The sequence below is a fragment of the Artibeus jamaicensis genome, unplaced genomic scaffold, assembly GCF_021234435.1.
Source record: "Artibeus jamaicensis isolate MK-2021 breed Jamaican fruit bat unplaced genomic scaffold, CSHL_Jam_final contig_477, whole genome shotgun sequence".
NCBI classification, from domain to species: Eukaryota; Metazoa; Chordata; class Mammalia; order Chiroptera; family Phyllostomidae; genus Artibeus; species Artibeus jamaicensis.
This window is the reverse complement of record NW_026521854.1, coordinates 6,373,704-6,400,064: the sequence shown is the minus strand read 5'-3', so window position 1 is coordinate 6,400,064 and position 26,361 is coordinate 6,373,704. Positions and strand designations below refer to the sequence as shown.

At 52.0% G+C, this 26,361-nt stretch overlaps 1 protein-coding gene across 1 annotated transcript; it reads left to right on the top strand.

The window, feature by feature from the left end:
* The first annotated feature begins 29 nt into the window (after window positions 1-29).
* Window positions 30-26,123, top strand: NCAN (neurocan). The gene is made up of 16 exons (XM_053668049.1): window positions 30-112; window positions 1,224-1,296; window positions 4,268-4,347; window positions 5,252-5,665; window positions 7,309-7,483; window positions 7,578-7,705; window positions 8,156-8,449; window positions 9,351-9,950; window positions 10,132-11,580; window positions 15,451-15,567; window positions 16,887-17,000; window positions 18,331-18,489; window positions 19,838-19,920; window positions 22,242-22,386; window positions 23,358-23,540; window positions 23,789-26,123. The coding sequence occupies exons 2-16, from the start codon at window positions 1,241-1,243 to the stop codon at window positions 23,932-23,934; spliced, it is 4,143 nt and encodes a 1,380-aa protein (XP_053524024.1). The 5' UTR covers window positions 30-112; window positions 1,224-1,240; the 3' UTR covers window positions 23,935-26,123.
* Window positions 26,124-26,361: the final 238 nt, after the last annotated feature.

The window sequence follows — 26,361 nt, the reverse complement described above, 5'->3', positions numbered from 1 at the left end:
CCTGGGGCTAGCCGAGCGCAGGGCGCAGGGGCTGGACCTGGCGCTCGAGAGCCAAGCTGAGCGTCCTTTGTGCCGGGTGACCGCCCAGGGATGCGTCCGAGCTAGAAGACAGGTGGGGGTCCGTCGCAGGAAAGGGGCTGCTTGAGGGAGGGTCCTTGGGGTTAGAGAAACAGCCAGGGATTGGGGAGGGAACCTGCGATCAGAGAGAGGTCCCCGGAATGGGGAGGATGCTACCGGGTGAGGGGGACCCCCGGGTTGGGGAGAGAACGCAAACTGGGAGGGCGCTTGGAAATGTGAGAGACACTTGGATTTGAGGGTAAGGTTATCTAGGGAATGCGGAGCTGACCCCATGGTGGCGAGGGGGCCTGATTGGGGATGGGTCTCAGAATTGGGGAGGGGGCACTGGGAACCAAGGCCGGGGAGAGCACCCCTCGTTTAGAGAGAAGGGGGGATACCCAGATGCTGTGTAAGGACTCTGGGACACGGCACCCCGTGTCTGAGTGAGACACCCCAGGATTTTAAGTGGGGATTCCCAATTTGCAGATGAATAGAAGATGCCAGGCTGGCCTGCAGCAGGAGAGGGTCCCCATATCAGCCCAATGGAAAGGGGTTTGCACTGAGAGTTACGGGCCTCAAGGAAGGGGTACCCGGTGGTCCCCCGTTCTTTTGGCCCGTGTCCTTTTACCACATCCTGACTCGGGGAGAAGGTTCTGGGGGGCTTCTTCCCAAGGTGGGTGGTCCGTGTTGTTCCCTCAGGCCTGGTGTCAGGGTTCCTTCCCCTCTCCCATGGAGCATACTGGGTCTCCCAGGTGAATCACGGGTCAGAGCCCCCTGAGCACAAGTTATGGATCCCTAGGACCCGTGAGAGGCACTAGTCCAAACAGCGAGGCCACCTCTATATCTGACAGTGTCCTCACAGTGAGACGCAGACCCATACCTCACCCCTTCAGTTCCATCTGTCCATATGGTTGCATGTGGGAGTCCTGGTTTGATTTGAAGGCACAGCCACTGGGAACTAAGGGGCTGGGACCCCAGACCCAGCCTGGAGAGCAGCGACCCCCATCCCTGTGCACAGGGCTTTGTTCCTCTCGGCAGCATTAATGGGAGACAGCCAGGCTGAGGAGAGGGTTGGCCCTGGGCCCCAGCCGGGGACTTGGGGGAAGGGCAGGGAGGGAGGGGTGGGCAGTGAGAACTCAGAACCCAGCGGCCTCCCTGGCTTCCAGGCGTTCCCAAATGGAAGATGACCCTCCGGAAGGTGGAAGCTTTGTGTGTGTGTCTACCCCATGCTGGGAGAGGGTATGTACCCAGGGAGAGGGGGTGGTCTGGGGTCCTCTGTGAGTCTAATGTGACAGAGATGTGTCTTTGTCCGGAAACTTGTGCCAGGGGCCACATCACCAGGTGGCAAAATGATGTGTGCCCATCAGTCACCAAGGCCACATTTACCCAGCCCAGTCTGTGCCAAGGGGCTGCTACTCCCATGTGCATGTGAGGAGCTGTGTCTGATGATGTGGCCTCATCAAGCGGTTTATGTGGGGAGCCTGAGAATGTGGGTGTGTGTCTTTGTGCAGAAGACGTGTTGCCTGCCTTGTAAGTGCCCATATTGTCTCTCTTTGTTAATGTTATCGTGAATCTTTACATGTGTGTCTTTCTCTCTCTCTCCTGGGCTCTTGTCTGGGCTGTGTGGCTGTGCGTGATGTCCCATGCGTACAGCAAGGGTCCTATCCATGTGACTGGCAGTGTGGATCCTGAGTGTGAGGGTTTGAGATGTAGTCTGTACACAGAGTTGGACACTAAAAGTAAGACATTGGCAAGGGGTTCAGGTCCCAAAGGGGTAGCCTGGGATGATTTACTGAGCTGGCTTCCTTTCTCCTCCAAGGAGTTCTACAGTCCTGCCTATGCACTCACATACCCCCTGACCCCTTGCTGAAGGGCACCCACAGCAATACCTTGCTGTGGTATTCACACCTCCAGATACCACAGGCGGCTCCGTATGCTCCACCCAGTGCATAGAGCTGCTGGGGACCTGCATGCAAGTCCATACACCACAGGGCACAACCTCATTGATATCCTCACCCATACTCAGCACCCTGATGCATGCCCAGGTGCAAATACACAAAAATGCCCATTGGTGCACTGGCTGGTATGGCTCAGTGGGTTCAGTGCTGGCCTGCAAACCCAGAGGTCACTGGGTAGGTTCCTGGTTGGGGCACAACCAGCAGATGTATCTCTTTCACATCAGTGTTTCTCTCTCTCTCTCCCTCCCTTCCTTTCTCTCTAAAAATAAGTAAATAAAATCTTTTTTAAATGACCATTGGCAAACTCACCTCACTCAGTGCCCACTGAGACAAGAGGTAGGTGCGAGAAGGGGGAGACACACACACTACACTCGTCCTCCTGTCTCTCTGCCCCTCCCCCACCCCCTGCAGACCCCCTACTTGCATATGCATGAGGTCCATGTATTATTCATGAGGGGACAAGCCCCAGACAGCTCTGCAAATGTTCACCTCTGAAGGCCCTGATGAGGAGATATTTTAAGAGAAGGGGTGGGGGGGGGTGAGGTGCAAGTAGAGGCAACTGAGTGTGTATGGGAGAGCATGTGTGCATGGGGGATGTACCTGAAATTGTGTGTCACTGTATTGGGCCATCTCTGTATACTTAAGTATGTACATGAGGCTTTGCACAAAGAGCTGTTTTTTTAATTTAACATCTAGGACTTCACATGTCTTAGCTCATTCTATCCTCACAGTAACTCTATGAGGTACATACTGAGTGATCCCCATTTTACAGGTGGAGAAACTGTCTAGGTCAGGTAACGTGTAGGGAATGGAAGACAAGCCCTGCCTTCTGGATATAGTCTGAGCTCTTAACCATAGTGTATGTGTGTGAGAGAGAATTCTCGGAATTTGCCCCTTCCTCAGACACTCCTGAGGTAGGCGCAGCCCAGAGTCCTGACCCCCCCCTCTAATAGCCAGCCGTACAGTCCCAGTGCCTTGCCTCTGCACTGCTGTGCAGCCCTAAGCAAACCACTAGCCGTCTCTGGGCCCCAACACAAGGAAAAGACCAAAAGGGCACCGCCACTGCATTACTGCCCCGAGTTCAGCACCACGGACAGGTCCCGGGTCGGCCTCTCAGCTGGGGCCTCTGGGAGCTGGGAAAGGCCCTCTGGAGGGGGCCAGCTGTCCCCCCCCCCATAAATCCCTATTCTGGACTCCACCCACACGTCCTTCTCAGGCCTATTCTTTTCAGGCGAGAGATGTACAAGGGCTGAGTTTATAGGTGATGTTCTAACTTCCCACCTGAGCTCTGGTGAGTCCGCGGAGTCTGTCCAGAGGGGCCCCCTCCCCAGGGTTTTTAGTCTCTGGAAGAGTGTGAGGTCAGGGAGGTCACTGCCATGTCCCAGTGCTTGGAATGGGCCTTGCTTACAGTTCACACTCAGTTGTCCATTTTATGCCCATGGGCCACAACCCCAGTAGAAGGCTGGACCCACAGCTGGAGTCTCTGTGGACCTAGGCGGTATCTCTTCACCAGAGAGGGGGAAGTTAAGGGGAGGGGATGGTGGGAATGGGCAAGTCCCCTTCCTCCTGCTGGGACTTGGCAGCACCTCAAAAATCCCAGAAACCAAGAATAGAATCTTGGCGACAACCAAATCCTGGAACTGAAGCTGAGAATCGTGTCATTCAGCACACCCAGATTAAAAGCTGGCTTGGAGACCAATCTGCTCCCAGGACTGGGACCCTTGGCAGGCTGGGACTGTCAGCTGCTCTTTAGGACACCCCCACCCCAGTCTGATGAGGAGGCCAACTTGAAAAATAAGATTTTGATCCTGCTTTTGTTAAACTCAATAACAGCTGAAATTTACTCCTTCGTGCCAGGCAGTTCTAAGCAATTTATATGTATCGACTCATCTATTCCTTCCAACTACCTGATGTTATCCCCTTTTGACCTATGAAGAAACTGAGACACAGAAATGCTGAACTTTGCCGAAGGTCACAAAGTGAGGACCAGACACAATGACAGCCCCGGGTTCTGATTCACTCTAGCACCCATACTTCTGACATGAGACGTTATTGCTAGCGTTCTGAAGTCAGCTGCTTCTGGGTTTGGATCCTGGCTCTGCCCTTGCTTGCTGCCTGTGTGACCTTGACTGACACACTGTCCTGTCCTGTCCTCCCAGTTTCCAGATCTGTGGAGGGGGCACTTGGTTTTTCCATGCCAACTCTCTGGGGAGCTTGTGCTCACCCCTCTTCCTTCCATCTTCTTCATCCAGGTCCAGGATGGGGGCCGTGTCTGTCTGGGCCTCAGGCCTCTTGATGCTCCAGGTGCTGCTTGTGGTGGCTGGGGAACAGGGTGAGTTGGCCTATGCAGTGGAAGAGGCTGAGGTCTGAGGGATGGATGAGATGGAGCAGCTTTTTAGCTCAAGAGCCTTCTGCTGGTTCCCTGGCTTGGCGTGGGGAATAAAACAAGAATAGATGAAAAAGGTCTTTGAACAGTCAAAAGTGAACAAGACACCTGAGAGGTTATTTTTAGTCACTGCTAGCAAAGGCTGGAGGTGTCTGCCTTTCACTGTTTTGCTATGATGAGATGGAGAGAGAGAGAGAGAAGAAAAGGGTGGGAGGGAAAGGAGGGAGAAAGAGAATGGGGGAGGGAGGAAGGAGAGGGAGGGAGGGAGGAAAAAGAATAGTGTGTACATTGATTAGTGATGCCTGTCATGGGCAGGGCAGTGGAAATAAAGGTCTGTATGTATGCATCTTCTGGCATTTCCCCAGTGGTAGTCAAAAGCCCAGGCTTTAGAAATGCCTCCCACCCAAAAGAGGATGATGACGTGAAGCTACCTCTGTAGATGGTTATGAAAATCTGATGGGCTGCTTGCTATCTATAAAGTGCCTGTTATATAGAAGGTACTCCACAAACACCATTTCCCTCCCCGTGGCTACCTCTCCCTTAACTTCTGGGGAAACTGTGGCTCAGAGAATGACAATGACTTTCCCATGGCCACACAGTGAGTGCGTGACAGAGTCACTGGCCCCTGAGATCTGGACTTTGAACGGAGGCAGAACTATAAAGGGACTTGACCCCATTCTCCTTCTGCTCACAGACTGGGGTGCAAATCACAGATCTGTGCCCTGCATCGTGGTGTTGTATAGGCAACCTAATCTCTCTGGCCTCAGTCTCCCTACCTGTAAAGTGAAGGAAATAGGCTCTGCTGGCCCTCGCCTCTGAGTCAGGTCTCTCTCCACCTTCCCCATTCCAGGCACACAGGATGCTACCACTGTTGCCACCACTGCTGCTGAGAAGGGGCTCCACATGCAGAAGGTGGGGTCCGGTTCTGTGCGAGCTGCACTGGCGGAGCTGGTGGCTCTGCCCTGTCTCTTCACCCTGCGACCATGGCCAGGGGCAACTGGAGAAGCCCCTCGGATCAAGTGGACCAAGGTGCGCACCGCGTCAGGCCAGTGGCAGGACCTGCCCATCCTGGTGGCCAAGAACAACGTGGTTCGAGTGGCCAAGGGCTGGCAGGGACGTGTGTCTCTGCCCGCCTACCCCCGGCACCGGGCCAACGGCACGCTGCTACTGGGGCCACTGAGGGCCAGCGACTCCGGGCTCTACCGCTGCCAGGTGGTGAGGGGCATCGAGGATGAGCAGGACCTGGTGTCCCTGGAGGTGACGGGTCAGTTGAGGGCAGGGGTGGGACCAAGGCTGGGGGGGGGGGCTGAACCTGAAGTTCACCCAGTGAATATCAATGATTCTCTTTCTATATTTCTGATAAAGTCACAAAGCAGGTCTCCACAGGTTATACCGCCTCTCTGATAGCTGTCTCTCTTTTACTTAAGAGTGAGCAGCCTCTGGCTTGATCTCTTGTGGACCACAGGATTCCATAGGGTTTCACAATCACATTTCAAGTCCATTTCATGGTTACCTATTTTCACAGAAGGGAAAGGATATTGGCTTTCTGTTTAATATAGGAATATACATTTCCTTTTTAAATAAATTGTTAAAGGAAGTATCTTTTTAAAAAGTTGATTGAAATATATAACAGTCCTTAAATACGGTTTAACCAATTTCTGTATTAAATTCTTGCTGTTGAAATATCCGGTGTAGTTTTTGTTCTCCTAACTTATCAAGGTGAACAAGGCAAACAAATTATTATTATTATTATTATTATTATTATTATTATTAAACCAAAGCCCTAGAACAGAGAGTGGCACAGTAGATGCCCAATAGGTATTTGAGAAATGACCCAGTGAATGGATTGTTGTGTGGAAAACCTCCTGCAGACTCCTGGCAGGAAGTCAGTATAGCTTAGCCCCTGCTGGCCAAGGGCAAGTCCCTGGACCGAGGTCCTAGGGCAGTCTTCCCCTCCCAACAGTGTCTCACTGTATATTTTATGGGGTTAACCAGTCATCCCCTTTCCAAGGCCTCACTTCTCAAAACCAATAATCCTCGAAGAAAGATGGTAAGTAATACAAGAAAGAATGTCCATGTCTGGGTTTATTCAATTCATTTATCCTGCCAAATATTAATTGAGTACCTACCACATGCCAGCCTGGGGCTAAGGACACTGTTATGACTGAGACGCAGCTGTTGACTTTTGGGGGCTCTCAGTTTGATAAGATGGGGCAAAAAGTTTCATTCTTTTGTCTTTCTCGGTCATTTTTTCCATCCCTAAATTGGAATTTGACTCATAGTATGCCCGTTCAATAATGGGCTTCACATCCTGACTTACATACAAGTCACTTCCTCCAAGAAGCCTTCCGTGATTCTATTCCTAGGATAAACCATAATCACATTTGATCTCCCATTGCTGCCAGTGTTTCTCCTATTAATGCATGTACTTAATTCCTAAATGGCAGAATCTCTCTGGCTCTTCTGCATGTCTCCTCTCACCTCCAGGGCCTAACCCTGGGCATGAAGAATGCTATTTTTGGAGTTAGATCTTCCTGGATATGAATTCTGGCTCTGCCTTAATCTAGCTGTGTGGCCCTGACCATGTCCCTGAACCTCTCTGAGCCTTAATTTCCATGAGATAATGCTTATAAATGCTTATTATGTGGTAAATACTTAATAAATCCTAGCCCTTTATGGCCATTGTTATCGGTGTCCTCATCTGTAAAATGGGAGCATATCAGCCTCACTCCCCACCACTGCCCTAGCGCCACGTCTGGTGCTGAGTGAAGGCAGGTTGTCCAGGGCAGTGTAGGACAGCAGTTCTGTTGTTATCAGACTGAGGGGTGTGGGACACTCTGCAGAGGGAGGTCTGTGCTTGAAGATTCCAGAATGAATCGGCCCTGTATCCTGGATGTTCCTCTACAGGTGTTGTGTTCCACTACCGGGCAGCCCAGGATCGCTATGCGCTGACCTTTGTCCAAGCCCAAGAGGCCTGTCGTCTCAGCTCAGCCACCATTGCAGCCCCACGGCACCTGCAGGCCGCCTTTGAGGATGGCTTTGACAACTGTGATGCTGGGTGGCTCTCTGATCGCACTGTCCGGTGAGGGGGTACACAGGGTGGGGAGATGGAGAGCTAGCCTCTGGGGAAAGATGGTTTTGGGGGGCCCCAGGAGCACACATCCTTGTTTTGTCAGGTATCCTATCACCCAGTCCCGTCCTGGTTGCTATGGCGACCGTAGCAGCCTTCCAGGGGTGAGGAGCTATGGGAGGCGCGACCCACGGGAACTCTACGATGTGTATTGCTTTGCCCGTGAGCTGGGGGGTAAGTCTGGGGCTGGCAGGACCCTCCCCTTTCCTGAGCCCTGTCACTTCCCCCAACTCCCCTCCCTCTTAAGTCTCATCCTTCTTTAAACCTGCAGCCAAGACTTTGGCCTACTCCTTATCTGAGTTTTCCTTCCCTCTCTGAGCCCCTCTCCTTCTCTGTGCCCCTTCCCTCTGCACCCCTTCCCTCTCTCTACACGCCTCTTCCCTCTCTGAGACCTTGTCCTCTTTGAGCCGCTCCCGCTCCCGGCTTCCTTCTTTCCTACCTCATCCTCCTCCCGAGCCTCTCCCTTTCTCTAAAGCCAAAGGGACCGCATTTGTAAAAAGAAGCTACAGCGGCCTCTTCGGTCAGGTCCGAGCTATTTGGAGTGGGCTCCACTTCCCGGGCTCCTGGGTAGGGTCCCCCGGACACACCTGATTTCCTCTCACACCTTCCCACGCCTTTCCACAGGCGAGGTCTTCTACGTGGGCCCGGCCCGCCGCCTCACCCTGGCCGGCGCCCGTGCCCAGTGCCGCCGCCAGGGTGCCGTACTGGCCTCGGTGGGGCAGCTGCACCTGGCCTGGCACGAGGGCCTGGACCAGTGCGACCCGGGCTGGCTGGCAGATGGCAGCGTGCGCTACCCGATCCAGATGCCGCGCCGGCGCTGCGGGGGTCCGGCCCCCGGCGTTCGCACAGTCTACCGCTTCGCTAACCGCACCGGCTTCCCTGCACCTGGAGAGCGCTTTGACGCCTACTGCTTCCGTGGTGCGTGGGAGGCCACGTCTGGGGGAGTGAGTCCGTGTTGGTCATGCTCTCGAGGGTGCGTCCCTGGTGGCCTCGCCCTAGGGCTCGCACTTCGGTAAAGGCTGTCCACCGCACCAAGAGCTTTGCTTTCTGGTGGAGGCAGTCTGGGCAGGGGAGAGATACATGGAAACTACTCCTCGAGAAGCCCCTTCACCCCCTGGTTGAAGGCCACGCCCCTGAGACAGGCTTTTCCCTGGAGTCCCACGCTGGGGGGAAGGAAGGAGCCCTGAAGTTTCTGGCTGGAAGTCTTGTGTAGGGGGTGGGCTATAAAGCCTGAGGTCCCTGAAAGACAAATCCCTGTGCGGATCATATTTTATCTGGAGCCATGCTCAGAACCACCCTTTGAGGAAGTGATGCTTCAACTGGGCCAAGCCACATTTCCAGAGATGAGACCAGGGATGACCTTTGCACTTGGGGTGGAGCCAGAATCTCAGAAGCTGCAAACCTCAACTCAGAGGAGTTGGGTCTTCTATCTGTGTAAGGGGGAGATCCCGTTGAAGAAGGCCAGGCCATTAAGCACTTTCTCCTTTGGCAGTGAACAGCCAAGGCCCAGGCCTGACCTGTCCCTGAGAGGTGACTACTGCCTGAGCTTCACCCATGAGCCAAGTTGTCTCTTGAATCCTTACTGTGCCCAGCTGAACTTGACAGTGGGTGAAGCCTAAACAGTGAGAATGATAACTTTGCATCACCCTCTCTCAGTCTGGGGGATTTCAGAAACCACCCAGAGAGAGAGAGAGAGAAAGGGCCACAAGGAGACAGAGATACAGAAATCTGTGCTGCAGTATGCTGGAATGTAGGCAGACTTCAGGCAGAACTTCCCAGCCCTTGAGCCTAACACATCCTCTTTTGCTTTCTCCCACAGCTCATTACCTTTCTCCACAACATGGAGACCCAGAGACTCCCTCATCTGGGGATGAGGGAGAGATTCTATCTGCAGAAGGACCCCCAGCCCGAGAACTGGAGCCCAGCCTGGAGGAAGGGGAGGTGGTTACCTCTGACTTCCAGGAGCCTCTGGTGTCCAGTGGGGAGGAAGAGCTTCTGATCTTGACAGAGAAGCAGGAGTCTCAAGAGAACCCCAGCCCAGCCCTTGGGGTTCCCACAGTAGCCTCAAGACCTTCCTTGAAGGCCGAGGAGGAGTGGCTGAGCACTGTGGCCCCCTACTCCAGCAGCCTGGAGGCCAGCACTTCAGCTAGCACGCACAGGGAGGCGACTCCAGCTGGCCCTACGCCCAAAAGGAGGGGACGCTTTAAAGGGTTGAATGGGCGACACTTCCAGCAGCAGGAATCCCAACAAGGGCTGGAGGGGAGGCTTGAGGTCAGTGCCCAGCCCTCCACCACCCCAGAGGCTGCTGGGAATCATGTGGAGCCTCCCCTGACCACTGCAGCCACAGACTCTTTAGGGAGTGGCAGGAGCCAAAGTCCCTGGGCTGTGCTGTCCAATGAGGTGGATGTGCCCGCAGCTGGTGAGTGGGGTCAAGGAGGAGGTGGGACCTGAGTGGGTGTCTGAGGGGAACAGGGGGAGGAGGCTCCGAGTCCCTGCTGGGTACCCTGGCGTCAGAAGCTGTCTCTTCCCCAGGCCTAAACCAAGGATACTCGATGAAAGGAGCTGCTGAAAGATAATCGCTGTTGTTGATATTGTTGCAGGTTTCCCTGGTGGCAGGAGCTCCACAGAGCCCTGGCTGTGGCCCCCAACAGTGGCCCCACCCAGCATCCCAGGCCCCAGCAGAGCCCTTGGCTTCAAGCTGGAGGAAGCCAAGGGCCCCAGTGTGAGGCTGGACACCCCCAAACTGCCCTGGTCCCACTCAGAGGCCACTGCCCAGCCTCCTAGCCCCTCAGAGGATCCCAACACTGCCCCCTGGGAGGCAGCTCCAATGGTCACTTCCATAGACCTCCCTGTCATGGCCATGCTTCGTGCCCCTAAAGTGTGGCTCCTACCACACCCTACGCCCCTCCCCACCCAGGCCAGTGGGGTCAAGGGTCACAGTGAGGTCATGGCCACTGCTGCACCCTCCCCAGCCTCGGAGACCCAGGCCGGTCTCCAGGACCCCATTCACCCTGAAGTGTATTCCTTGCCCACCTCCTTGGGCCTGACAGGACAAGGGAGAGAGGCCATGTTCCTGACATTTGGTGACCATGAATCAGGAAGTCCCACAGCCCCCTCACAGGTAGCCATGGATACACAAGCTGGAACCAGTTCTAACTCTCCCAGGGCAGACTTTGGAGAAAATGGGGATACCAGCCCCACTACACTAGGGAAAACTGAGCACCCCAGATCCAGCCCACAGGCTTCTGTGGATGGGGAAGTGGCAGCAGATGTCACCTCCATGGAGATGGCTACTGAGCCCCTGGGAGGAAGAGGCATCTCAGGGTCTGAGTCTGGGGTCTTCAACACAGCAGAGAACCCCACTTCCAGCTCACAGGCCACCATGAAAGAGGCACAGGGCATGTGGCCCTCACTGCACAGTGAACAGCTGGACCCCCACCCCACCTCTGCACCATTGAGGGGCCCCAGAGTCTCCCTGAATTTGGAGCCTTGGGCCGCTACAGATGGAGGAGGTCCAGTGGGTCCAGTGGATTCCATAGCCATGGTGGACCACGATGATGCTGATGGGATTTGGAAACCTGGATCCCATGTGGTTGAAGGAGATGAAAGCCCCACCATGAGCCCTCTGGTGGCTTCGAATAAAAACTTGGTGACGTCTCTCATGTCCCTGGACCAGGGGGACAAGAGTGAGGTCCTGGCCACGTCCACAATGGACTCCTCCAGCTCCCAACCCCACCCAGAGCCGGAGGGCCAGAGGGTGACCTGGGGAACACAGGGAGCCTCAGCCCTTCCACATGAGGGCAGCCTCCCTGGGAAGCCTGCTCTTGCTCCTTGGACATCTACGGTGGCCAGCACCAACAAGCCCATGTCAGAGCCCTTGGGGGAGCCTACAGTGCTGTGGGGCTCCCCCAGCACCCTGCCGCCTGCCCCTTGGGCCCTGGACAAGTTCGAGCTGGAGGTCCTTGCAGGGAGTGCCAGTGTGGAGGAGGCAGCAAGTGGAGAGGAGCCGGCCCTGCAGAGGACCTTTGCAAATGGGAGTGCAGAGCAAAGTGAGTTCAAAGCTGGTGGCCTCATCCAGCCCAATGTGGTGAGGGCTCTGGGACCAGGGGTCAGGGGAGCCCAAAGTAAGGAAGAAGGGTTGTCCCTTGGTCCTGGGAAGGTTTCTAGCAGGGGATGCTGTGGGAGGTGGAAACTTATTAGGTGCATCAAATTGCAGAAAGGGTGTTCTCTGGCAGAGGCGCCAGCCTGGCCAAAGGCAGGAATCAAGTTGATGTGTTTTTGAAGCACAGCAAGTGGTAAGAAAATGATGAGGCATCGAGTGGAGTTTGATTTCGGTTCAATTAACAACTCATGTTTATGGGCACACGGAGTCAGGCGGTGCTGTGCAATGCTGTGGGGGCTGGCCTTCAGGGATGCCTTAATCTGGGGAAGACAGAGCTAGACACAGACACCCCCCACCCCAGGGGGGAGCTGGATGGAGGAAACGGGGCAAGAAGAATGAGAATTGCAGCTGGAACTCAGTGGTGTGGTTTATGAGAGACTTTGAGTCACAGGAAAAGTGGGTGCTCGGAAGGGGTGGAAGTGGGGGGCCATCACTCCCAGTTTATAGGCAGCAAACTGAAGTTCAGAGAGGACTGTCACTACCAGCTAGTCAGTGGCCAGACTTCAGGGAAGCCCAAGTCTGCATAAGCCTTAGCTGCTCTGTGCCCAGCAGAATCCATAGAAGGCCTTCCACCTGTTCTCCTGGAGCCAGGTCTGCCTGCAGCTCACCTGCAAGTTCTGGACCCTTTTTTAGATCTTGCATATGGAGCTGTTTTTATGGTCAAGTGAGCTTTAAAAAAAATCAGCAGCTAATTAAGAGGCATTTTTTTCCTGAGTTGCAAAACACTCTTATTAACACAATTGATATTACACTTGCTCTCTTTTTTGAAGGCAAAGTGTACATGGTAGAAATAGCAGGTGCAAGGTTTCGTCACCCATTCTGTCACCTCTGGGCTGCTGTGTCCCAGGATAAATTTTCTTTTTTTAGATGCTCAGGAGGCAGGAGGACCCTGGATATGGGCACCTGAATTGATAAAGGCTGATGCTTATATGAGCTGTTGGTGACTGCCCATATACGTGGCTTGTTCAAGCACTTTACTAGAATCCTCTCGGTTTATTCTTACCATGCCCTTGTGGAACAAGTTCTAGTGTGATCCTCACATTAGGATGGGGAGACTGAGGCATAGGGACAAGTCAAGTAACTTGTGCAGAGTCAGGCAGCTGGGACTGTCAAAGATAAAGTTTGAATCCAGGCCAACTAACAATATAGTCTGTCTCACCCACTAGACTGAATAATGCTTACTTTGCGTAAAAACAAACAAAAAAACTCCTGAGGTCTTGGGAGGGGTGAGCTTGCCCTGCAGGGAGTGGGAATCGGGGAGAAGGCTCAATGCCAAAGCAGCTAGAGAAGGGGGATTAGTGAGGTGGGGGGGAGACCCACAGAGGCGTGCGAAAGAAAGTTCATTTGGAAGAGCCCCCAGGGCTATGGTTGAGTTTGGCCTGGTCTTTGTTGGAGTCTTGGTTCCAGACTGAAGCCAGGGGCAGCCAGGTTGGGAAGAGACTGGCAGCACTGGGGGTGGGGTCGGGGAGAGACCGGGGTGTCTACCCACTCGATGCTTGCTGCAGAAATGCTAATGAAGCCAAAAATAAATGCAGCACCAGCAAGCGACTGAGTCACCGCCAGTCCGTGGGCAGCTGTCGGCAGCTCGGGGCACCTGGTGGGACTCACGTATGCCTGCGCCTAGCAGCCCCACACATGTGCACACACGTGCTTGGGCAGCATTAAGGACAGACACAGCCACAGGCCCCTCTGGCAGTTCATGGGGGCACATGCCACCACCCCAGAGACAGGCCTCTGTCCCCACAGGAAGGCCAGCAGCCACCTTCATTCAGTTAGCAAGCAATTACTGAGTGCCAGCTATGTTCCAGGCCCCATGTTGAGACCAAGTCTCTTGTCCTCTGAAGGCTGACATTCTAGAGCAGCGCCCTAGAACTTTTCTAATAATGGAATGTCCTGGAGCTATGCTGTCTGATACAATAGCAACCAGCCACATGTGGCTACTGAATCTTTGAAAGTGGCTGGTGAAACTGAGGAACTACATTTCTACTCTTATTCGTTTTTAATTAGTTTAGACTTAAATAGCTATATTTGGCTGCCATATAGAACAGCACCGCTCTGGGGAGGGGGGAGGCACAAACACATAACAGTGACCCTAATAAATAACTAAATGGTATTGGAGGTTAGAAAGTGATATGAGCAAAGACACAAGTGAAGCAAGGGGTGGGGGGTGCCAGTGGGTAGTTTCCGGTTCTGGAAGGGGAGTCAGAAAGGCCTCTCTAACCGGATGAAATTTGAGCAAGCCTGAAGGAGGCAAGGAAGGAGCCATGAAGAGTTTGGGGGGAAAAGTGTTCTAGGCAGAGGGAATAGTCTGTGCAAAGGCCCTGAGGCAGAACCCTGCCTGGCATGTAGGAAGAGCAAGGTCAGTGTGGTTGGAGCAGGGTGAGCAAGGGAGAGAGCAAGAGTAGGGCAGTGAGATGTTGGCCAGATCGTACAAGGCCCTGTGGGCTGAGGGCAATGGGGAGCCATGGAGGGATCTGGGCAGAGGAGGGACATGACCTGACTCAGGTTTACATAGACACCCTTTGACAGCTGCAGAAAAAACAGTCAGTGGAGGGTGAGGGTGGACGCTAGGAGATGTAGGAATTGGTGATAACTTGTTACAATCTCAGTTTCTTTTGCGGCTCTAGACAAGCCCAAAACAGAAACAAATTCTAGATTATAAAGCCTGGAAAGAGGGCCTTAAACTGGGCTACCAGAACCCTGGAGGCCAGTCTTGGCTCTTGAATTGGCCCACTGTGTGGTACTGAGTCAGGCCCTTCCCTTTTCTGGGGCTCAGTTTAGTGTCTGCAGTGGAAGGGCTAGATGCAGCTCTGACAAGGAAAGGGTGTCGGCTGGGGTAGGATGGGGTTCTTGCTCTGCCTCTCCCAGGCTCCTGGATGAAGACCATCCACCAAGGCATCGGGGCCCCCAGATGGGGCCGGGAGATCCTCATGCCTCTAAGAAAACCCAGCTGATGGGAGAAATAGTTGGAGAGTAGAGCAGGGACCCACATTCCTAAATGCACCCTGGGTACCTGGTGCGTGCCAAGCATCCCTGAGACCCTTCGAGAGGTCCCAGGCTAACATACAGAGAGCCACATACGGCATTACGGTCAAGACTGGGAGAGAGAGGTGAACTACTTTTATTTCCATTTTGTAGATGAGGCAACTGAAGTTCAGAGAAGTAATTTGCCTAGGGTTCCCTAGTGAGGGGCAGAGCCGGGAATGAACTAACCTCTGGGACTCCGAGCCCATCGTTTTAACTGCTATAATCTACCACTTCCCTACAATGTAACTACTGGAATTGCATCAAAAAACATTGAGCCCAAATGAAGGAGGTGATGGTTCCCACTCTTCCTAGTGCTGTTCATACCCCACCATCGGGAACCTTATGTCTGCTTCTGCGCTCCAGATAGTGAGACATACAATGACCAGCAGGGCATGTCCAGGAGTGAGGGACAAGTCACGGAGGGCACTGAAATACAAGTTCTAGAGGGTGATTTCCTAAGAGAAGCTTTGGGAAAACCATTCCAGTTCAGTCAGAGAAGGAACTTTGTCACTGGCAGGGCAGCGCACAGGTGGCTTGGGGAAGTTTCTGGAAGGAGTAAACTTGTCACACGGGCACCTGAGAGGAGATTGGTGAATACCTATGGTGTAGTTACAGAGGGGACTCCACAGAGAGGGATTGAGCCAGCAGGCCTCAGGTGCCTGAGGTCTGGATTCTAGGAAGGCAGACCTGGTGGCCTGACTGCTCCCCGCACTGCCTGTCCCTCCTGCAGCCCCCTCGGATCCCTGCGAGAACAACCCTTGCCTGCACGGGGGCACCTGTACAGCCAATGACACCATGTATGGCTGCAGCTGTGGCCAGGGCTTTGCTGGGGAGAACTGTGAGATTGGTGAGTGCCCCAGGCTCGGGATCGGAACTTGCACTTGTCTGACTCCAGACCCCTGGGTTTTGTTGACCCTAGCAGCCATCCCCACCAGAACTCAGGGTTCACAAAATGCTGGCCCTAGATGCTCCCTTCCTCCCCCCACACCTCTACTCCTTGGATCTGGTAAATCAGCCCAGGACCAGTCAGCTGGGTCTCATCCTGGCAGCCAAGTCTGGCTGCTGCCTGCCATTACTGACAGGCAGGGGCAAGGCGGGGGAGAAGACAAGGTGCAATGAGGCTCAGACTCCTTCCAGCCAAGGGCCCCAGGGGACCCTACCCTCTCCTGGGTGGTCAGGGGTGGTGGCACCACCAGAGTTGGATACTCGCTCCAAAGCCCAACATAAGAAATATGACAGATTATAAAATTATAACAATAATTAGAAATAATACCATTTTTTCTAATATTTTATTTTTAGAGAGAGGGGAAGGGAGGGAGAAAGAGAGGGAGAGAAACATCAGTGTGTGGTTGCCTCTCACACACACCCCCACTGGGGACATGGCCCGCAATCCAGGCACGTGCTCTGACCGGGAATCGAACCAGCAACCCTTTGGTTCTCAGACCGCGTTCAGTCCACTGAGCTACACCAGCTAGGGCAAAATAATATAATTTATTAGCCCTGTGCATCATCTCACCGATTTTACAACCTTCACAGCCATGCTGCTAATGATAGAATTATAACAATAAATACAAATGGTGTAAATGCTTGAGCTCTCCCATTGACTCTTCACTCACAATTACCCTGAAAAAACACCATTGCTATTACCACTTTGCAAAAGAAAAAAGAAACCGAGTCTCAGAGAATGGAAGTGGCTTGCTTGGTGTCGTACACGCCTCGAGAGCCGTCTATGCAGGGGTGGTAGGAGAGGAAGTTCAACGGGGTGTCGGTCCCTACAAACAGCTTCGTGCCTCTCCGCAAGCCCTCACAAATGCTCTGCCACCCAGTTTCCCTAGGTTCCACATTCCAGAACGACCCTCCAGCTTTGATCTCTGGGTATGTTGGAAAGAGTATGATCACTGTTCTGGAGTCAGGTGGAATGTTCTGCACACCCTGGCCCTTAGCCAGCCCAGTGGCATTTGTTCTCATTAAATGCTTTTACATTAATTATGTGAGGCTCCACCCCTGTGGCCTTCAGGGGCATGGAGCCCTTCGTGCAGACCACTGTGGCAGCACTGTGGTCCAGATGGATGGCAGGATCGTGACCCCATCTCTCATCTGGCTTCCCGAGGGGACTGGGAGCCAGGGGAAGGCTGACCTCTCTCATTCAGCCTCTCTACCCTCCAGACATCGACGACTGCGTCTCCAGCCCCTGTGAGAACGGAGGTACCTGCATCGATGAGGTCAACACCTTTGTCTGCCTTTGCCTCCCCAGCTATGCGGGCAGCCTCTGTGAGAAAGGTGAGTCTCTGCTGAGACCCCCAGAAACAGGAGTGGGTGTGGGGACCAAGGATTCCCACACATCCTACAGGTATCCGTCTCTGGTTCTGTGGCTGAGTCTGACAGGAGACAAACCGGTTTGTCTTTTTAGATAAAATTCACATGACATAGAATTAAGCTTTTTAGAGTGTGTAAGCCAAAGGAATTCAGCAGGTTTACATTATTTTGCAGCCACCCCCTCCAGCCAGTTCCAAGATATTTCCATCACTCCGGAAGGAGACCCTGCCCCTTTACTAGACACTCTTCTTTACCCATCTGCCCGCCCCTGGCAGCCACTAATCTGTTTTCTGTCTCTGGATTTGTCTGTTCTGGACATTTCTTATAAGTGGAGTCACACATTATGTGTCCTTCTATGTCTGGCTTTTTTAAACACAGCTTCATGTTTTTGAGGTTCATCCACATTTGAGCCTGTGTCAGTGTTTCATTATTTTTTTATGGCTGAGTGATATTCATGGCACGGATGGACCAAATTTTGTTTATCAATTCATCACTTGATGGATTATTTGGGTTGCTTTCCTCCTGAGGCTCATATAAATAGTACTGCTATGAACATTCATGTACAAGTTTTGTTTGAACACCTGTTTTCTATTCTTTTCCCCCAATCTTTGTGGAGTGGAATGGCTGGGTCGGATGGTAATTCTATGTTTAACTTTTTGAGGAGCTACCAGACTGTCATTAAGAGCGGCTGCCTGTTTTACATTCCCGCCGGCAGTGCACAAGGGTTCCAATTTCTCCACAGCCTCACCTGCACTTGTTATTTTCCTTTTTAAAAATTATAGCTGTCATAGTGGGCATGAGGTGGCATCCTACTGTGGTTTTGATTTGCATTTCCTAATGACTAATCGTGACCTTTTCATGTGCTTCTTGGCCGTTTGTCTATCTCTTTGGGAGAGATATCTATTTGAGCCCTTTGCCAGGAGGGAAATTTTCAGCCCTTCTGAGACCATTTCCTGAGTCCCCAGGTCCACACCAGGGTGTGGTCCTGCAGATCAGAGATGGAGACACCACAGGCAGGACGAGAGGGGATGGGCGAGAGGGGATGGGCCTAATGATCTTCCCGCAGAGCCTCTTCCCGAAACAAAGAAAAGAAGTGACTATGGGAGGGGGAGGTGAAAGGGTGGGAGACAGAGCCTGGGGGAGGGGGGTAGGCCCAGAGAGAGGGGAGACCTAGCCCCACAGTGACCTTGGATAGGCCCTGTCTCTCTCTGGTGGGCTGGCTTTGCTCATGGCCAGCAGGGCAGGCCTCGTGGGCCAAGGCCAGCACCCCTCACCCTCCCTTTCCACCTCCCAGACACAGAGGGCTGTGAGCGTGGCTGGCACAAGTTCCAGGGCCACTGCTACCGGTACTTTGCCCATCGGCGGGCATGGGAGGATGCCGAGAGGGACTGCCGCCGCCGAGCTGGCCACCTGACCAGCATCCACTCACCTGAGGAACACAGCTTCATTAACAGTAGGGATTGTGGGGTGGGCAGGGGCAGCCCTGCAGTCCTTTTGCCAGGGAAGTCCCCCAGGATCCTGAAGAAACCACCTTTCTGAAGCTGTGTTCACTAGCGCAACCCTGGCCACTTAATAATTTCCAAGTCTGTTTATTCATTTGTTAATTCATACATTCGCTTCACTCATTCATTTGTTCGTTCATTCATTCATCATATATTTGCCGAGCACTTGCTCTTCGCCAGGCACCATTCCAGGCACTGGGACACAGCAGTGAGCAAGATGCACCTTGTCCTGTCCTCAGGGAATACCATTCTTGTGGGGGATATAGGCAAACAAGTAAATATCTAATTAAATACATCCATACTATAATTTAGCTGGCCCTAAGTAGGCCTATGACAAATCAAACAGCCAGGGGAGGGAGGGCAATGGGGGAGCACCTGTGGTGCGTGGGATAAAATGGGGGAGGAGCTGTTCAGAGACCTAGCAAAAGCGTTGCACGAGTTAAATCTGGCTTCTATTGATCCATTCATTATCCGTCTGTTTGTCCATCCATTTATTAATATTTCCCCCATCCCATATCCTAATTTTTTGTTTGGCTTTTCAAAGACTTTGTTGGGGAAATGTACATGAATGAGCGCTGTCCTCAGAGGCCTCTCAGGACCCTGTCCTCCATCTCGCTGGGCAGTTGCTGTCCCCCCCTGCCCAGAAGCATCTGACCAGACTCAGCCGGGTCCTTGTCTGTGACTCCTGCAGGGCCCCGCTTTGGGGGTGGCCTCTATACCCACTGCTGCCATCCCCTCATTCTTTCATTTGCTCTTTCCCTGGGCCACTCATTCTTCCTCCTTGCTGCACTCAAACATCCTTCTCCACTTCCTCTGGCCTCAGTAACTGGCTCATTAGGTCTCACTACTGCCCTGTCCAGAGCCATCTCTGGTTCTCCTGTCCCTTACTCTCATTTCTGCAAAGATCTGATGTGTCTTCACTTATTCCTTACTCTGGCCATTCGTTTAAGCCACAAACTGTGGCAAGGCCAGCGCCTAATGACAGCCCTTTCTGTGCTCTACCCCATGCCCCAGGTAGAGGGCAGCCAGAGCTCCAGCCTGTGCCCTGGCTGAGGGAGGGCCTGGGGTCCTCCCTCACCACTGCCCCTGCTGCCTTCGGCTCCCATCCCACCTCCATCCTTCCATTCTCTGTTCTCTTTCCTCTAACCCCCACCTCCATTCCCTTTCCCCTCCAGACCACCTCCAGGCTGGGAAAGGGGTTGGGTCCTCCCCTCCCACTCCGCCCCTACATGCCACTAGCTGGCACCCTAGGCTTGGGGAGAGGCAGGTGCCCAGCCCTGAAGACTCCCCACCCTGCAGGTTTTGGGCATGAAAACACATGGATTGGCCTGAACGACAGGATCGTGGAGAGGGATTTCCAGTGGACAGACAACACGGGGCTGGTGAGTGGCGGGAGCCTGGGTCTCCACTACCAGGCTGCTGACGAGGGTCCCACCTGGAACAGAGTGATACGGATGAGCTCTGTGGCTCTGTGCTCTGGCCTCACTTTACCCTCTTATGCAAGTCAGCCATCAGAGGTCTGGGGTGGCCAAGGAGCTTCAGAGAAGCCCCAAATCACCTAGCCTCCTTGCACTTTAGATGGCCCATCCACACAGTGACTGAGGCTAGAATCCCTGGGCTGGGGACGACTCCTTTGCTCACACCTCCTAGTTGTCCAGCCGTGGGCTCTGAGACACTCCCACACCCCTACGTGCTCGCCTGCCCAGCCTATGATGTCCCTCACTGGGACCCCTGCCGTAGCCCCCACATGGACACACACAAACACACACACTTGCTACCTACGCTCCTGCCCCTCCACCTAGTGGCCGTGGGGATTTTTCAAAATTGAGAGAAAATGCATATAATATAAAATTAATCATTTTATTTTTAAAGTTCTGTTTTCTCTCTTTTTTATTTTTTATTTATTTTTAAAATAATTAATTAATTTATTTTTAGAAAGAAGGGAAGGGAAGGAGAAAGAGTGGGGGAGAAACATCAACGTGTGGTTGCCTCTCATGTGTCCTCCACTGGGGACCCGGCCTGCAACCCAGGCATGTGCCCTGACTGGGAATTGAATTGTCGATCCTTTGGTTCCCAGGCCTGTGCTCAATCTGCTGAGCCACACCAGCCAGGGCTGAAACCAATAATTTTGAAGTGTATGATTCAGTGGCAGTTCGTATATTCACAACATCGTGCAAACACTGTATCTAGTTCCAGAATATTTTCAATACCCCAAGGGAAACCCTGCACATGGAACCTTTTAAAACCATGCATCAGATGAGGGTTCTCCCTGATTCAAGCCCTGCCACACTCCCCGTGGTTCTCAGGTTGAAGACCCACCTCCTTCAGCTGTACAAGAGTCCGGCAGTTCCTGAAAAAGTTAAACATAGAATTAGCACATGAGCCAGCGATTTCACTCCTCGGTGTTTGCCCGAAAGAAGTGAAAGCAGGGACTCAGATGCAGGTACGTGCATGCTCACAGCAGCCCTAGTCATAACCGGCAAAAAGAACAACCCAAATGTCCATCAACCGATGAGCATGTACACAAAATGTGGTCCAGCCAAACAGTAAATACAGTGAAAAAGGAATGAAACACTGACATGCACTACAGGGTGGAGGAAAACATGATGCTCAGTGAAAGAAGCCAGACACGAAAAAGATGGGATATGCATGTTGATTCCATCAACATGAACTGTCCAGAGCAGGCAAACCCATAGTGACAGAAAGTGGACTTGTGGTTGTCAGGAGCTGGGGGCAGGGGCATGGGGAATGATGCTCGTGAGGATGAGTTTCTGTCTGGTATGATGAAAAAGTTCTAACAACAGGCAGTGTCATGGTTGTACAACTTTGTGGATCTAATTAATGCCAGTGAACTGGATACTTAATAATTATTAAAATGATTGCCTTGGCTGTGTGGCTCAGTTAGTTGGAGCATCATTCCATACACCAAAACGTTTTGGGTTTGATTCGCTGTCAGGGCACATACCTAGGTTGTGGGGTTTGATCCCTGGCCAGGTTGTGTAGGGAGGGGAACCAACGAGTCAATGTTTCTCTCTCACATCAATTTCCCTCTCTCTCTCCCTTCTTCTCCCTCTAAAATCAATAAAAAACCATATCCTCGGATAAGGATTAAACATTATTAAAATAGTAACTTTTGTTTTATGCATTGTACCACAATTGAAAAAAATCCCCCTCTTCTCCTCTGCCACAAGAGCCAGCCCCTGCTCACCCTCTCACTCCCAGCTCCGTCAAGCATCTTCGACCCCACCGGCCTCAACTCTATTCCTCAAATAGGACAAGCTCAGTCCTGCCTTTGGGCCTTTGCTCTAGCTGTCCCTCTGCTTGTTCTCTGCCTGCATCATTCTTTTCCTTGAGTCTTCTCTCCTGTGGCCTCCTCAGGGAAGCCCTCCTGGGCTTCCGGGCTGTGGTCATCTTTTGTTCAACTATTTATCTAACAGTGAGTGACCCGTATTGGAAACAGACAATCAGAGAACAAGACTGGAGGCAGAGGTACAAGGAAGGAGGGCAGTGGAGCCTCCCAGCCAGAGGAAGGCTGACTTGAATTGCACCTTCAGGGCAGACAGAACAGTACGCATTACAGAGATGGAAACACTGAGTCCCCAGGAGTTTGAGTGGTCCAGCCAGGGGAGCCCCACAGTGGACAGGGTCAGAGTCTGGGCCGGGACGCCAGCCCCCTGAGCATCCCCACTCCATGTTTCTGCAGCAATATGAGAACTGGCGAGAGAACCAACCAGACAATTTCTTCGCGGGCGGGGAGGATTGTGTGGTGATGGTGGCGCACGAGAGTGGGCGCTGGAACGACGTGCCCTGCAACTACAACCTCCCCTATGTCTGTAAGAAGGGCACAGGTACGCCGCCACCCTCCCCCTCCCCTCCTGTGGCTCACATTCACGGCTTCATGTTGTTTTTTTTTGTAAGAGTCAGCCCCGCCCAGTTTTCACTCTCCAGCACTGTATGAGAATGGTCTTTTTTTCCCTACCCTTGCCACCTCGGTGCTTTCTCAAACTTTCTGTTCTTTGTTCATCTGAGTGGTGAAAAAGTAGTGCCTTGATGTTATTTTTTAATTGTTGACACTGTTACAGATGTCCCCCTTATTCCCTCTTTGACCCCCTCCACCTAGCCCCTGTCCCTCCTCACCCTCACCACACTGTTGTCTGTGTCCATGGGCTCTGCATATATGCTCTTTGGCTAATCTCTTCCAATTCCCCCACCCCCTCTGACACCTCAGTGTGTTCTATGTATCCATGCCTCTGGTCCTATTTTGTTCATCAGTTTATTTGTTCATTAAATTATTGCAGTTTGCATATCTTCAAGGATGAGAATGACCAACTGTTCATATGTTGATAAGCTATTTCTATGTATTTATTTTCCTGTGACCTGCCAGTTCATCTCCTTTGCCTAATTTTGTGTCAGCTTGTTGTTGGTCTTACTGGTTTGTAAGAATTCTTTACATATTAAGGTAACACGTACATGCATTCTTGTGACCACCTTTCTGTTATACTTTTGTTCATTCTTGTTTCCGTTTCTTTGCAAATTCTCACATCCTTACTTCCTTTTATTTGCTCAAATTATTCTTACCTCCCATCTCCTTCATTCTCATCATGCATAAGAATTGAGGGTTGGGAGATATTCAGGAGGCTCCTGTCTGGAAGAGGCTTCTGGTCTGGGTGGAGAGGACAGATACAGTCACTTGTAGCCTTGTGAGTTCACAGCTGGGCAAAGGGCAGGACCTGGGCAGGTGTGTCATTCCCAACAAGAGAAGAAACCAGTTCAGCCCCTGTTGTGGCCACTCCCCTAACTGGAGGTTTCTCTGCCCTAGTGCTGTGTGGTCCCCCTCCGACAGTGGAGAACGCTTCACTCATTGGTGCCCGCAAGGCCAAATACAACATCCACGCCACTGTACGCTACCAGTGTGACCAAGGATTTGTCCAGCACCACATGTCCATCATCCAGTGCCAGAGCAATGGCAAGTGGGACCGGCCCCAAATCGTCTGTACCAAACGTAAGTGGCTGCCCCTGGACACCCCAAGTTTCCACCTATTTGTAGTCTTCAATGAAAACATCTTATGACTATATACATTGATTTGAATAAATGCCTGCCTGATAATGCAGGGTTGCCTAAGAGCGATAACTTACCAGCTTGCCTGGTGTTCCCTCCATTTCACCTCCCCCTGAGCAGGCCCGCTACTGCGTCAGGCCACCTGCCTCTCACCACCTTTTGCCACTTTCCTGTCCTCTTCTTCCCTGCAGCCAGAAGGTCCCATCGAATGCGGCGACACCATCACCACCACCAACACCACCACCAGCATCGCCACCATAAATCGCACAAGGAGCGTAGAAAACACAAGAAACACCCAGTGGAGGACTGGGAGAAGGACGAAGGGAATTTCTGCTGAAGAACTAGGCAGAGGAAAGCACAACCCCCTTCCACACCTCCTCTGGAGTCTTCGCCTGGGGAGACAGAGTCCAGAGAGAAACAAGAGGGTCTGGAAGCCCCTGAGCCCCAAACCATACCCCCCATAATCCTTTGTAAAAAGCCCCTCTCTCCTCTTTCTCACATATACAGGTCCTCTTGGCAGGTGCAGCCATGTGTCTGAAAATCCAGTTCCAGTCAGGCTGGACTCTGGGAGAATCTCCCAGTGGAGGGAAGCACAATCGGCAAAGATGATTCTTTGCTGCCCTGGTTTAGTCTTTTGTTGGCCAGTCTAACTGCTAGTTGTTGAGATAAAGCTTTGATAAGGGTGCGAGAGTGTATGTTTGGATTTATACTGAGGAATTGCTTTTCATACCGGAGACGTGGGCTTTGTAAACTGTCAGATGTCCTAAATGCAGCCTTTGGTTAAGGTCACTGTCTTTGGGAGTAGAAACCACACGGAAGCACACTGCTTGAACTTCAGGACTGCTCTTCTGTTACCTTGGACTTGAACCCAAGTTCAGTCTTTGGTCTTGGTGGATAAACAGTGCTGAACTCCTATGTACTGAATTTTAGGAATGTTTTTAGGACAGCCTCCTTCCATGCCCTCAGAGTTAGGGGTCAGAATAGTCAAAGCAATGTGTGGGCAATATGGGAAGGTGTATTGCTTATCCTCCCAGATCTTGTCCCAGTGCTGAGATTTGGTGGTTCTGCATGCGTGGTAAATCTCTCTCTCTTACACAGACGCGCACACACACACACACACACACACACACACACACACAGATGAGAGGATATTTAGGGCTTGACAAGCCCAGATTTCTTCCCCCTCCATCTCTCAGGGAGACAAAAACCTCCTTCCTGGACCAAGGAGGTGCCAAGTTTTCTATCTCAGTGCCCATGCCCATCCCTCAAGCAGACCTTGGCAGTGTGCTGCCCTGGGTTCCACCCTCACCCCATCCCTGTCTCCATCCATTGCCTGGGAGACTAGAAATGCTTAAAAACTGAAGTAGTGACACCTACCTGCAGTCATGTGGTGGAGAGACTCACTGTGCTAAAAACTGAAACATACACACACATTTTTCTCTCATTGCTTTTTAAAGACCTTTTAAGTGGGAAAGAACTCACCTGGCCTTCCACCAACTCTGCAACCTATAAAAGGACTTTCCAAGCTGAAGGCTGGGATCCAGCTTCCCCCCCCCCGCGATCTCTAGGAGGAAATATCCACAGCTTTTCCTCCATGTTTTTCTACACTCAGCCCCTCCAGTCTGGGTAAATACCTGTGGATTAGTGTTAAAAACCCACTGGAGAATGGTCCTCTGCAGGAAAGAAAAATAAACAAATGTATGGTCCCTCTGAAGGTTCACTAGAGAAAGGAATGTGTGGACTGAGCCTATATTCCTCCTGGGAAGTCACAGGTATAGTCTTTGGAGTGGGTACCACGTTAAAAACTTACTATCTCCTTGAATCTTCTCAACAGCCCATTGACTTAGGAACCATTATGCTCCTATTTGAGACATGACGAAACTGAGGCTCAGACAAGAGAACGGCACTGGCTTGAAGTCACAGCCAAGACAGAAGTAAGGATTCAGTCCTGCCTCCGTCTGACTGCAAATGCTGTTCTATGCTTTGGGGAAGGAATTGGAATATAATTGTGCTCCCTTCAACACATAGGCAGATTTAGGAAAAGATTGAGAAGTGCAAACTAGACCCTCATCCTTGACCATGGTCTTTAGTCCTCCCTGCTCTAGATATTGTCCACTGTTCCACCATACTGTTATTGTTGAGAAAGCCCAGGGATATAGGTTTGCCTTCTTGTTTTGATCATTCTTGTTGGTTTAAAAATATAATAACACATCTTCAGTCATCCATGTCACAAAAGAATTTTCCTTTGTTGGGGGTGCTAGGGATGCAACATTTTTTCAGGGGGTCTTAGTTTATGATCCCTTGGCCCCCTTGGATGCTTGCCCTGCCCCCACCTCACCTCTATGGTGGAAAGGGGTTCTGGTCTTTTCTAAAGTGGGTGGTTTGTCTTTTAGTCTTTTCCTTTGGGATGTGTGCGTGTGTTTGTGTGTGCCACATGTGTGGCATGCATGTGTGTGTGTGAACAGCTTTGGGTTCCACTGGTTTTGCTGTGAGCTGAAGTTATCTGTGGGTCTGTGGTATCTGACACTGTGGACATTAATGTACTTCTTGGACATTTTAATAAAATTTTTTAACAGTTCAACATGCCTGTCACTTCCTGACACTTTCCTTCCTTCATTCACTCAGCAGGTACTTACTGAGAAGCTATCATGAGCTGTGTACTTTGCTGGGTGCTGAGGAGATAGCAGTGAACAAGGACAGGCATCATCCCTGGGAAGTGGTCAGAGAAGGCTTCCTAGAGGAGGTGGATGGGATCTAAAGAAGG

Coding starts and splice junctions, on each gene's coding strand:
- NCAN (XM_053668049.1), top strand. CDS start 1,241: ATGACCCTCCGGAAGGTGGAAGCTTTGTGTGTGTGTCTACCCCATGCT. Junction 5,666..7,308: donor GGTGTCCCTGGAGGTGACGG/GTCAGTTGAGGG, acceptor GTTCCTCTACAG/GTGTTGTGTTCCACTACCGG. Junction 22,387..23,357: donor TGTCTGTAAGAAGGGCACAG/GTACGCCGCCAC, acceptor TCTCTGCCCTAG/TGCTGTGTGGTCCCCCTCCG.